Genomic DNA, 12880 nt, shown 5'->3' on the forward strand with positions numbered 1-12880 from the left:
AAAACCCAAAAAAAAAAAAATTAAAAAAAAAAAAAAAAAAAATAAAAAAAAAAAAAAAAAAAAAAAAAAAAAAAAAAAGGGGTAAAGTTGACACCAATGCTTTATGTGTGGATCGTACCCTTGGCCCCATTGGTCCTCTAGATCCGGGCAAACCCATCAAACCCGGGTCACCTTTCTCACCCTGATAATATAAAAAAATATATATATATTTAAACATGTGGAGGAGGTTAACTTCTTAAAAACACGTCCAATTAAACCCCAGCTGAAAATGTTTCCCCCCTACTTTCACTCCCTGCTATTTACAATCTTTCAAAAGTATTCATACCCCAGTTTCAAGAGAAAAAAAAAAGCTTCCCCAAAGCATGATTCTGCCACTGCCGTATTTCACAGTATGGATGTTGAGTTCAGGTGATGTCCAGTGTTGGTTTTCTTCCTCTTATAGCAACTCTTGTTCTCTGTTCTCTGACTAATATTTGTCCTGTCAACAAATTTGTTCACCTAAGCTGTGGATTTTTGCTGCTCAAGAGCTACTGTGGGACTTTTAGCTGCTTCTTTTCTGAACTCCTCCCCTCCACCGGGTCTCCCGAACGCTCTGCGGTGCCTCTCGACTCCGATAAAGCTCGAGAGGCATGAATACTTTCTGCAAGGCGCTGTGTCGGTTATACGGCGTTTCGCAAGGTCTCTAACATTATGAGGTCTGACTTACTCACTTTGTCCCCAGGTGGTCCCGGCCATCCTGCTGGTCCCTGTTGCCCAGGAAGCCCAGGAGGCCCAGTCCGACCCTGGTGTGACACATCAGCTTCGTAAGTTTATGAAATCAGGGCTTTTACTGTCACTTTGTTTTACAGGTTTAGAACAAAACCAAGAGAGGGAGAGAGGGAGAGAAGTCTGAATGTTACATTAGATGACAGGCAGCACGGTGCAATATCTGTCCATTCCTGCTGCACATGTAGAGGCAGAATGGCTTTAACGAGCACTGTCACTTTGCTCTCTTTAATTAAATGATGGCTGTATATAGAACTGGGAGTCTTTGCTTGTTGGGAATAAAATGATTAATGATCTGGCTGAAGCACTAAGCTAAATTGCACCGCAGTGCTGCAAAGCTGCTCGGTGAGGGGCTGCACTTACTGCGCCGCAACACTGACAGGAACGTTTTGGAGCTCGCTTCTCATCTTGCTTTTGCCAATAAACAAACAAACAAACAAGAGTCTCCTGATCTTCGTCTGGAGATCGGGAGATGTCCTTCTTCTCCAGCGCGACTGTCCTGATGCCGCACGCTGAATCATGTCAGCGTGCATGACTGAGGCGTTTAGCCTCAGCAACCCCTGCATCCCTTGCATCCTGACAGCCTGCTCTGCTCTGTCTCCTGTCAAGGTTGTGCACTCGCACACAGTGCCTCTCTTGATGTGCGCTCGCTCGCAGGGGATGCGGAGGGGATGCTTTGTGTCGCTTTTGAGAAAACTCACTTACGGCGGCAAGCAGGGACGGCATGATTGACGGGGGCTCTCACCTTTTGCCCGGGTCTTCCGATTTCTCCCTGGCGACAGGATGCGGAGGAGGGGACAAGGACAGCAGGCGCTTAATGAACTTCCCAAAAGCATTTTTCAGTTATGTGCAACAGGTCAATTCAATCTGCCTTTTCAGGAATAATTACAAGACGAGGAAATCAAATAAACTGCTTACTTTTTCTCCTTTAGGCCCTCTCATTCCAGGAAATCCAGGGGGACCCTTGTTATCATAAGAAAACACAAAAATAATTGGTTATGAATCACGTAGATAGCCATCTAAATTAGTTTTACTGTCGGCAACATGCTTCTTGGAGAGCAGAGCTGCAGTTTTAATTAGCTGAAGGCTGACTGGTCTCTATTGATTCGAGAAGTGCCTCATGGGTCTTTTTGATAGACTGAACTGCAGTCAGTCCATCTGGTGGCGTAAGCAGAAGCCTCAACAACCGCTTGAGGTAAGCCGCCTATTACTCACAGAAACTTAATTTCTCGGCAGCGCATAGATCTGGCTCACAAGCACAAGCGGAATCAAAATGTTTTTTTGTTTTTTTTTATTATGTATTTGTCATGACTTGAAAACACAAACGCGTGCACGGCGTGCGTCGGAGATCCCTGGAATTTACGCGACACAGCCCGCCTTTCCAGCTCCTCGGACAGTTTCTGAGAATGATGTGTGGCACACTGGCCGGCAGTGGAAAAAGGCTATTTGTGTCGCAGCTAAATGTGGCGCGTTAATGGACTGTTGTGCTGCAAGGGCCAGAGAAATCCCCATCTTCTCCGCAGGAACTATCAAGTTGGAAGGGGAGATTGGGGCAAATATTTATTTTTTCGCCAGAGTGCCGATTCGTCACATTTTGTTCCTTTCTATGAAGTGATTTGTAGTCAAGCCACGTGATTGTTTTGGGCGTGAAGCAGGAATGACGTGTTGAAATGTCAGCGACAAGATCTCGAATCCTAAGAGTTTGGTGCTTTACCTGAGGCCCAGGCGGTCCAGCGGGGCCAGGAGGGCCCTGGGCACAGGCAGAACCTTTACTCTTATGGCCAGACTCGCTGCCACGACGTGAACCGTCTTCTTCCTGTAAAAAAAAACAAAAAACGCAAGGTTTGATTTCGATTGAGTCAGATCTACATTTAATTGTCACAACATAGCCAAAAACACCAGGAGAACTCTAGTGCCAAACAATGTCTAGCAACCCGTATGACTGTAACCTAAGGACATATCAACAGCTTCATACTCCACAATAGAAAGTCACATGACTCACAAGTGTGTGGCGGCGCCAAAGTGAAGGGGGTGGAGGAAAGAGCGGGGGCGGTGGAGGACTCAGTAAACAGCATGGGTTAAATCTCTTCTGCTGCTCCTGGGACCTGAGAGCTGTGCACAGCGTACATGCGGTCACAAATTAAGCCAGAGGTTAAAAAGTTCGCTTGATCTGTCAAGTTTGTTTACCTGTCGAAATAGCGAGCTGTTTATGCAAATATTCAGTTGAAATCAAACATTGTTTTTACCTTCTAATTTAACTTTACACTAGTTAAAAAAATGTTAGTCGTAGTTAGCACTTAAGTCTCAGCTTGGCTTTTGACGCATCAGTTAGCAACAAGACCAAATCGATGGATGGCTCTAGTGTCAAGTGTTAAACGTGTGATCGTTGAATGTGCACGTCAGACAACTAGAGTGGCTAAAGAATTAAGCTAGTAAAAAAAAAGAGCCTAAATGGAGCACTTGTTGACTAGACCATTGATGTCCAGATCACAAAAAAAAAGTCAACTAATGAATTTGTGCACTTTATTGCAGTGGCTCACTGACACGGAAAATTAGCTTCAGTTAGTCAGCTAGTTGAAACTTATTTGAGGAGAATGGTGGTGGAAACATGTATTCGCTGGTTGACCAATGGAAGGATGCCATGTGACTTATTAAGGGAAGTCCAATTGTCAATGTTACACTAAAAATGTCAAATAGTGTACATGTTCACTAGAAAGTGTTCACCACTTGAGTAGTATGTCTAGAACTACCTTCACATTAGCATTATTCATGCGAGGTGTTTCAGCCAGACTAGTAAGCTACTCCATTTGAAATCGTTAACTAGTTAACCAGTGTGCAACGATTTGTAAATAGTAAAAATATTGTAAACGGTCTGCTCTTTTAAAATGCTGTATCAAGTTCAATGACTTGATAAAATGCTGTAATTAAGCCTAAGTGTGTGTTAGTTAATTGGGTGAAGCTTTTTTTTTTGCCAGACTAGTGAATTACAGCATTTAAAAATGTCAAGTAGTTCACCAATATGAAGTTAATGTTCCAATATATGGCTAGTGCAATACTGCAATTCATCTGCATAGTAAATTCAAAATGGCTATTAAATGTTTACTGCTTGACTTGTAACATTGCTTTTGGTCCTTATGTTAAAAAGTATTTGAAATGTTGTCCACTTAGATTAGTCTAGGTAATCTCCTGCTGAGTAGGAGGTCAAAAAGCCTTCTAGTTAGCACAACTAGTCTAGCACCATGTCTTACTTGTGGAACTTCTGCCCTGCTAGTTGTACTAGCAGCACTACCAGTGTGTGTGTGTGTGTGTGTGTGTGTGTGTGAGTGTGTTTTTTTAACTATCTCTGCTAAATATTGAACTAGTGAGGGCAAATGTTTTACTGTAATGCAATATAACTCCTGCAGAATAGTCACAAATTGGCTGGCAAAAATAATGGCTGATTTCAATGATATTGAATATTCAAAAAAAAAAAAAAAATGACTCGCCACACTGTTACAACTCATTTCTGACCTCATCGTAAACACAAGCAAAGAAATCTTTAACTTCAAACTTGTGCCCATGCATCTGCAAAGAAGCAACAGTGTGGAGTGATCGGGCATATTTTGGTAGACACCTTACAAGAGGGTACAAGATGCACAAGCAGCATAAGCAACACGAAAACAGGTGCAAAATATCAAATCATGACACCCAGACAGAGATATGAAGTGCCTCTCGCAGACGGACTGAAGCTCCTCTCACTATTTATAGAGGCATTTACAGTCTACCTCAAGGGAAACAAGGAAAATCAAAACAACCCGACATTATGATGAGATCGCAGCGAAACTCACAATCCGTATTTCCAGAAGCCCTCAGCACCATGTGTAACGCATGCACTTAGTGCAGTAACTCACTCACACAACAGCCCACGCATGTGCAAGCTCATGGTTTTGAATGTGCCTACCTGCTGGGAATGACAGGAAGCTGTCCAGAAACGAGGACTGAGCCAGGCACAAAGAAAACCACAGTGGCAGACACAGTCCAACAGCGAGGAGAGTCATGCTGCCACAGATAGTTGCCCGACTTTACGTCTGAGCCACAGCAGCCTTGAAACTCTGCCTTCCCCTCTCGGCTCCTCTCCTCACCGTCCTCTCCCTCTCTGCCCTCCCTCTCTGCTCGCTCGTTCTGTTGGTTTCCCTTACGCCTTCACAAGAGAGTACGCTGACCAATACCCATTAAATCTTTCCTCCGCATCAGTGTGCTCTAAAATTACAGGAGACAGCACAGCAGCTGCCCTCAGTGCCAATATTAGATCCCTACTACTGTAGAGGGGTCTTATTGTTGTTTCCACTCCTCGGTAGGGAGTCTTAATAAAGACAAATCCACCATTTGCCATCCTGAAAGAGTGACCTCAATTAGAAACTGCTGCTATGTTTTATTTTTTTTTGCAAGATAAAATGCATTTTACTTTTGCACTGTAGTGTCAGAAATGAAACACCTCTGTTTTCTTAGTCTACGTGACATTTTGCCAAAAGTCTTTAGGAGGTATCAAGATGTTTGACGAATATGAGAAAGGTCTTTGCCATCTTTTGAAACTCTGATGCCATTTGGCACTGAACTTTACCGAAGCAAGTGAGGTCTGTACGTCACTGGGTATCGTTCTGGTTCATTTTACCTCTCGGAAGAGTGGAGTTAAACAATAGGAAAAGAGATTTTAAAAAATGGTGGGGGAATTGTGTTTTTCTCGTAGAGCTATGCTGGTTTGGCTAGATCTGTTCCTCAGTCAGAGCACCATTTCAAAACTGCATGTTGTATTTACTTGTGAAATTTTTGATACATAGTTTGATCTCTGATCTGAAACAGTTTGGTGTTACAGAAGCAACAGAAGTCTGTAAGAAGAAAAATACTTTTTCACAGTATTGAAATTAATTTATCTGTTAAATTTATAAATAACTTTAATATGAATATTTTTTACCTTCGAACAATCTTGCCCATCAGTCAACAATATAGAAAGTGTATGTAATAAATGTGTAGTTGAAAGTTGTTTCATAGTTGCACTTTTATTATCTGGATCATCTATTTTTTCATTCATGTGAAGGTTAAACTCAAAGATGAGAAAAAAAATTGAAAAATCAATTGCACTTTTAAGTTCCTCATTTGGTTTTATTGGTTTGTTTGCCCAGTCATGTCACATAAGCATTATTTTATTTTATTCAACAGCATCAATATTCATTATCTCAATATTATCATATTAAGACTTTCAGAAGAAAATACTAACTATTGTGAAAAAAGTTTCACTGTGTGAACTGTAAAACGTTGTTAGCTCCTAAAACGTAGCAAGAATCACAAAACATTAATTATTTCATAGGAACAATCAATAAAATTAAAACAGTTTCATGTCTTAAAGCTTCCACTGCTCATCAGCTGACGTTCTGGACGAAGGTTCGAGTCTTACAGGTTGGAGCGCGTGAGCCAAGGAAACTCCTGTAAACACAGACACCATCAAAATCCATTAGGTTATCATGTTAATATAGCATCCATCAAACCACTGGGGTTTATTGTCATTATTCTCAGGCTTGACTTCGTCTTCTATAACCATAAATAGATGCTAAACACCAATTTAACCAACCCACTTCAAATAAAAAGAAACAGGTTTTCTTCAGGCGCGGAGCTCAGCACCAGACACGGACCTTCACGCAACCTTCAGATTTGCCTGCTGAGGGTTGCGTGGATACATTCAACATAAACAAAGAGGGGCTGTGCTTTCTAATTACAGGATCCCTGAAATAGAAAGGCCAGCTTGGAGTTAGACGAAGGGATTGTGAGGGGGATACAACAGTTTGGCTATGCACCTGGGGTGCACGGATTAATGCTTCAGGGTGGGACGTCGGTCTACAAAGCGGTGGGAGGATGAGACGAGGGTCGAGCCGTTTGATGCTCCATGCAAATCCTGAACTGCAGCACTCTTTTATCCTTTAAGGACAGCCAGCTATGCTGCTGTGAGGGTCAAAAAGGTTCTTGTGCTCCCCGTTACTTCCTACAAAATCTAAAATTTTATATATATATATATATATATATATATATATATAGCTTAGGAATATGTGTAGTCTCGGGAGATGTAGTAATAGGGGAAGTACATTTGTTGATCCTTTTATTTCTTACAATACATTCTGTTGTAAGGAAATGTACATTTTCTTACACTGAGCAAGTTTTTGTCTTAAAAAATTCTAAGTCAGATCATAAGATTTTGCATTTGTTTATATTCCTGTCTGTTGCAGTTACCATACCCAGGCCACAGGGTGGCGTGAATTCACCCTACACCTCCTGTTTTATGGAGGACCAAAACTGACATAATAATAAATAAAAGAATAAATATATATCGGACATAAATAAATAAAAGAATGACTGTGAATGTAAATAAATGCAGCTAGTGTTTGGTGTCTAGTTACAGTGGCTGCTTCAATAATTCATGCTCTCCTTGACTGGACTTTGTCAGTTGATGATGTGGATGAGCATTTACTAATTATGTAACTTCTGAAGGCAATTGACTGGACTGAATTTTATTTAGGGTTGGCAGAGAAAAGGGGGAAGAAATAAAATGCTCACATCCTTTTTTAAATTTTTTTTCGTAAAAAGAAACAAGCAAAAAAAAAAAAAAAAGACACCGTTCCTTGCACTTCTTCATCATCCATCAATTCATGTTGGTCAATCAGATAAAATCTCAATGGAATACATTGAAGTTTGTGGGACGAATACAGGCACTATATAAAAACTGAGTCAATTCAGATCAGAACCGTGACGATCAGTGTAATTACAGAGGCGTTCATGTACCTGCTGCTTTCTGTCAGACGACGGGTCAATGAGCACGTTGAGCAGACTCGGTCTCTCCCAGTCGGTCAGGCAGAGCTGCAAGGCTTCGCGCAGCTCCTCCGCGGTCCTCACCAGAAACCCCCGACCTCCAAACGCCGTCATTACCTCATCGTAGCGGGCCTCGGGCAGAAGGGAGACAGGAGGCGCCCTGAAGGAGAGCACACACGTATAGGAAGGTGATTACACATAGAAATGCAAATTAGATTGTACAGGTTGCTCTATAGCTATGCTCTATAGTTAATGGAAGACTCACACAGAGGTCAGGTCACCCATTTTTGCCATTTCTTTCCACGTGTCGGCGTCTACCCCACTGTAAATGCCGTTATTATTGACCACAATAATGATCACAGGCAAATTATACCTAGTAAAAAGGGGAAAAAAAATAAAAATTATGTCCACTGGTGTTGGAAAAAGTAACATGACTGCATTATGAAAAACAGACCTGCACATGGTTTCGACCTCCATGCCGGAGAAGCCGAAGGCGCTGTCTCCCTCCACACAGACGACTCTTTGGGGTTTGATCCTGGTCGTCTCCACGGCAGCTGCTGCTATGGCGAAGCCGAGGCCGACTCCCATCGTTCCAAAGGTGCCCGCATCCAACCTTCACATCAACACAGATACCCCACACAGGCTCCTGAGATGACTTTATTCAGCCAATTTTATTGGCACCCTTATGGAAATATGTGAAATCCTTTGGAATAAGGAATCTGTTTATTACAGTGATGTAATTTCACAAAGAAATGTGGAAAAATCCATCAACTAATTTGGGTAATTTCATTCACCCTATTTTAGGGCAGCCAGTAAGTCTGCCACCTCTTATTTTGCTAAAAAATTATTTCTTGTCATATTTTTACCCAATAAAAGATATATTCTAGTTAAAGGTTGTTTCCCCCCCCCCTCTAAATTGCAGCAGTTTGAGATTATGCCGCTACAAATAAAATATCGATTTTTTTTTTTTTTTTCTTTTTTGAAAATCACATTTTTAAAAAATCTTAGCGGTGCTAAGAAATGTGACATTTCACTCCAGGCGTCCTTTGATCACATGTCAGGCATAGTTTCATTTTAAAAGATATGGGGTTAGGGCTAATCCTGGGATTGATGTTTGACAATTTAACCAATTTAAGACATAATTGTATTAAGTTGGAAATAAATGTCAGGTACGGCCATTTCTGGTAGAAGGAAATACTGTTTGAGAATTTAATATAAAAAATAAAAAATAAAAAGAAGAAAAAAAGTTAATCATAGATAAATCAAAATATATATTTCAGAGCAGCTATTAGATGTGCACTCATTTCCATCAGTCCACTCTGTGCCACTTGAAGCTTGACGCTGATAAAACGCCTCACCTGTGTCGGGGTAGGTAGTTATTCAGCATGGTGCGTCCGATGTCCATAGTGTTAGCACCCTCGCTAACAATGATGCAATCGCGTGGAAGCAGCTGAGAAATGTGATGAAACACAGTGTAGTAGTTCATGGGCAAAGTTCCCTTAAGAGCCAGAGCCTGTTACGAAAGCAAGAGCTTCAATTAGGAATATCTGCAAAGAGTTTGAAGAGGCAAGAGATTTGTCCGAAATTAGAGCAGTCGGACCCACCTTTGATATTTTTGCATTAGCAGCAACCTTCTTTCTGAGCTCGCTCCACCACCCGGTCTTAGAGGGATATTTCCAGCCATCTCTGCGGACACACGTCAGAATCTGAAGGAAAAAAAAAAAAGATACAATTATTTAATCCGTCCACATCTAGAGGAAAGCTAAAATACCGAATCTCATGTCCGACCTGAGACACAACAGCACCAACGTCCCCCAGGAGAGCAACACGTGCCTTCACGTTGTTTCCCATCTCCTCGGCGCAGAGGACAACCTGGAAGAAGCGTTTGGTTTCGTTTTGCTTACAGTGCAGTGACGCCCGCAGCAGCAGATTATCGTGCAAACAGGTTTTTAGCGTCTGTGCTGGTGTTTAGTGAAATACTGGCTACAACATTTACACACCTGAATGATCTTAACATGAGGATTAAATCTGGGTGGCAGACCAAAATGCAGCATCCAGTTTAGCCTCGCTCCGAGCAGGAGAACGACGTCGGCCTGAAGAAGAGCTCTTTGCGACAGAAAAAAAAAAAAAAGAATAAAAGCAATAAGCTTTGATTAATGTTTGTGGGAGACGCTCTTGTAAAGATGTGCAAAAATAAATATCTTTCATTGCAGAATTTAGGCAAAAAAATTTAGAAAAAATTAAAACAAAACAAAAAAAAACATGTAAATGTTCAGTTCTGGAGCTTGATTAGGTTACAGCGGGTGGCCGACCTGGAGCGGGCAGCGGCCACACAGCTGGGGTGATCGTCGGGCAGGACTCCTTTGCCCATAGGTGTGGGCAGGAACGGGAGCCCACTCTCCTCCACAAACTCCGTCAGCACAGCCTCCGCCCTGCTGTAAGCTGCTCCTGCTCAGAACACACACCTTCACAGCTTTATTCTGTCGCAGCTGATTTGCATCACAGACAAAAGAAATAAAAAGGTACGCCCCTATAAGTTTGAAAAAAATAAAATGCATATTTTCTTTGCATTACCCTTTCCAATGATGACCAAAGGTGTCTTTGCTGCTTTTAGGACGGAGAGGGCCTCTTCAGCTGCAGCGCTGGGGGCCAAACTCACAGGTGGAGGTGGACAGCAGGACACTTCCCTGCAGAAGAGATCAGTTTATCCTATTCTTTTACACTTTGAGCGGCCATTTAGATAAAAAAAAAAAAAAGGATGCATTGAAATCTAACAAACCTGACTCTGTCCCGCTCTACTTTAGCATTGACCATGTCCCCTGCGATGTCAACGTAAACAGCACCCGGGCGCCCGTATATGCTGGTGCGGACTGCCTGTGAGTGAACAAATACGATCTACTTCATTCTTAAGGAATCCTATTTGCGTGAAAACAAATAATAACGTAGTCACCTTCTCTATGACTGATGGGATAGCTTCCAGACTGCTGGGCCTGGCAGTAAACTTGCTGTAGAGGCGGCACGCCTCCACCTAAAAATGAATGAAACCGGAGTCAGAGCAGAGACTCGGAGTAAAAGAAAACCCCACAAGAAGGTAGAATCACCTGGGGAAACTCCTGAAAGGCTCCTGCTGTTTCCTGGTTTCGATCCGAGGAGCCGCCGATCACGAGCACTGGCCTGAGTAGAGAAAACACTTCCTCTACAGCCCCGCTACGTCAACCTTTTCACATTTTACAATCTCAAACGTCAACGTGATTTTTAGCTGGGATTACATTCAGCCTCTCAGTCAAAATATAGAACCATCTACTGCTCCAGATCTGTTACGGTGTCTCTACAGACTTTGACCATTTTTCTTAATGAAATGGTATAATCTCTCTAAGGAGCAGCTTTAAAGCCATTTCCAGTTTAATTAATCCACCTCAGTCTCAATTAATTTCAGTTCCCTTATTAAGCTTCATGAGTTTCTTTGCTCAATAATGTTCTCCAACAAACCTTTGAATGGACTTCATTTAATAATTAGGTGACTAATCATGTATGTTTTGGAAACAAAAATGAAAACTATATATCTTCAGAATTATGTACTTACTCTTTGTTGTCCTTCCATTGTCAAAAAAAATAAAAAATAATAATAATTGTAAATGTAATAGTTTTGGGGAGTGAATGAAAGCAACAGAGGTGACAGTGAAAGAGGAAAGTTTCAACACTGTGTAATACCAGCAGTTCATGTTGGCGTTAGCCATCCCACCCAGAGCATGAATGAGTCCAGGTCCAGACACCACCAGGCAGGCTCCTGGTCTGCGTTCAGAGGTCAACAGGAACGTAGCAACATGTTAGCAAGAAAGCGACACAACAACAACAACAACCCAAACACATTGTTCTGCTCAGCAAACAGAGGTCTCACCTCCCTGTTATGTATCCAACCGCAGATGCAGCATAGCACGCCTGTGGGGTGACAGAACAATCTGTGAGATCTAATCATTATACTGTGAGGATTTAGTCACTCTTTTAAAGAGTAGAGGGCGTTCGGATCATTTACCGCCTGCTCGTTACGCATTCCCACATATTTGATCCCAGCAGCCTGAGCAGCCATGGCCACTTCAATGATAGGAACACCGACTATCCCAAACATGTACTCCACTTTCTGCAGGGAGAAGCAGCATCTAAATGAGATCAGGTCATCAAATGCCTGAAGCTATGAAGTTTGGCAACTCCTGCAGCCCAGAACATGAACTCTGACACAGTTCTGCGGGGCAAAAAGCTACATCTGAACGCCCGATCTCACCTGAGTTTTCAGAGACTCGGCAATGAGCTGAGCGCCTGTCACTTCGTCCATGACTCCTGAGCAGAAGCTTAAGATATATATATATATATATATATATATACGTGTATTTAGCTGGATATTACTTCTGTGACTGCTCTGCTGTGACTTCTCAGCAGAGCACTATAGATACGCCCCCTTTTTGTTCCGTTTCCGGGATGAAGACCAATCAGCGGAGAGACGCGTGTCCGTCCTCAGAGCAGCTGGATGAAGATTCCGAATCTCGTTTAGGATTCAGCTCATTTGACTCAGTTCTAACTTAACAGCGGCGTTAAAATTAGATCCAGCACCAGGCAAAGCTTAGTGCCCCCTGGCTGACTTTAAGAACCAGTGAGCTCTCGTTCATAAAACAATTACAAATTCTCTAGAAATAATTTCTTTAGGCTTTGTTTGGCAGACTATTCATCTTAAACTGAACCACTGTACTAAGAACACCCGTTGAGACTTACATACCCGCTCCATCCTTCTTAAAGCTAGGAAAATATTTTAAAGTTATTAGAGGCTGTACTTTTGAAGCATCACATTTCAAGTTCAGTGACAGATCCGTCAATGAATCACACAGATTTTGCAGCTCAAATACTGAATAACCCATTTCCTATTTAAGAAATGCTTCAAAATTAAAAACTTCCACAATTTTCAGTATATATACATTAGCAACAAGGTGCATTTTGATGCAATTTAGAGTGAAATAATAAAAAAAGGTTAAGCACATATGTTCTGATGCATGCCTTGTGATAACCTTGTCAAAATAAAATAATCTGCACCACAAATGTATGTTTTAGAACTGAAGAGGAAAAAAGCTTTGAAAGCAAAATTATTATTCAATAAAAATCCTCATTGGTGCATCTTCAATATATATATATATATATGTATATATATATATATATATATATATATATATTTTTTTTTTTTTTTTACTATTTCTGTTATCACAAACACAATTATAGGGAATGCTGAAAAAAAACC

At 41.6% G+C, this 12880-nt stretch overlaps 2 protein-coding genes across 3 annotated transcripts; both read right to left on the reverse strand.

The window, feature by feature from the left end:
* Positions 1 to 94: 94 nt before the first annotated feature.
* Positions 95 to 5605, reverse strand: LOC106955244 (acetylcholinesterase collagenic tail peptide-like; the record flags this gene model as incomplete). The annotated part of the gene is made up of 7 exons (XM_015045320.1): positions 4706 to 5605; positions 2768 to 2877; positions 2480 to 2581; positions 1684 to 1728; positions 1511 to 1537; positions 711 to 782; positions 95 to 181 (listed from the first exon to the last, which is right to left on the reverse strand). Coding segments are annotated over exons 1-7 (540 nt in total), but the record flags the coding sequence as incomplete, so codon positions are not given.
* A 278-nt stretch (positions 5606 to 5883) lies between these two features.
* On the reverse strand, positions 5884 to 12062 carry LOC106955235 (2-hydroxyacyl-CoA lyase 1-like). 2 transcript variants are annotated; one of them, XM_015045304.1, is made up of 17 exons: positions 11879 to 12058; positions 11633 to 11737; positions 11498 to 11538; positions 11311 to 11391; positions 10701 to 10773; positions 10550 to 10627; positions 10379 to 10473; positions 10174 to 10286; positions 9912 to 10047; positions 9600 to 9705; positions 9388 to 9471; positions 9204 to 9305; positions 8958 to 9112; positions 8054 to 8212; positions 7865 to 7972; positions 7573 to 7759; positions 5884 to 6225 (listed from the first exon to the last, which is right to left on the reverse strand). In XM_015045304.1, the coding sequence occupies exons 1-17, from the start codon at positions 11927 to 11929 to the stop codon at positions 6193 to 6195; spliced, it is 1707 nt and encodes a 568-aa protein (XP_014900790.1). In that variant the 5' UTR covers positions 11930 to 12058; the 3' UTR covers positions 5884 to 6192. The 2 variants fall into 2 exon arrangements, with proteins under 2 accessions (XP_014900790.1, XP_014900791.1); XM_015045305.1 differs by lacking the exon at positions 7865 to 7972 and having other exon boundaries at positions 11879 to 12062.
* Positions 12063 to 12880: the final 818 nt, after the last annotated feature.

This window comes from Poecilia latipinna, unplaced genomic scaffold, assembly GCF_001443285.1.
Source record: "Poecilia latipinna isolate Pla-1442-1.1 unplaced genomic scaffold, P_latipinna-1.0 Scaffold719, whole genome shotgun sequence".
In the NCBI taxonomy this organism is placed as follows: Eukaryota; Metazoa; Chordata; class Actinopteri; order Cyprinodontiformes; family Poeciliidae; genus Poecilia; species Poecilia latipinna.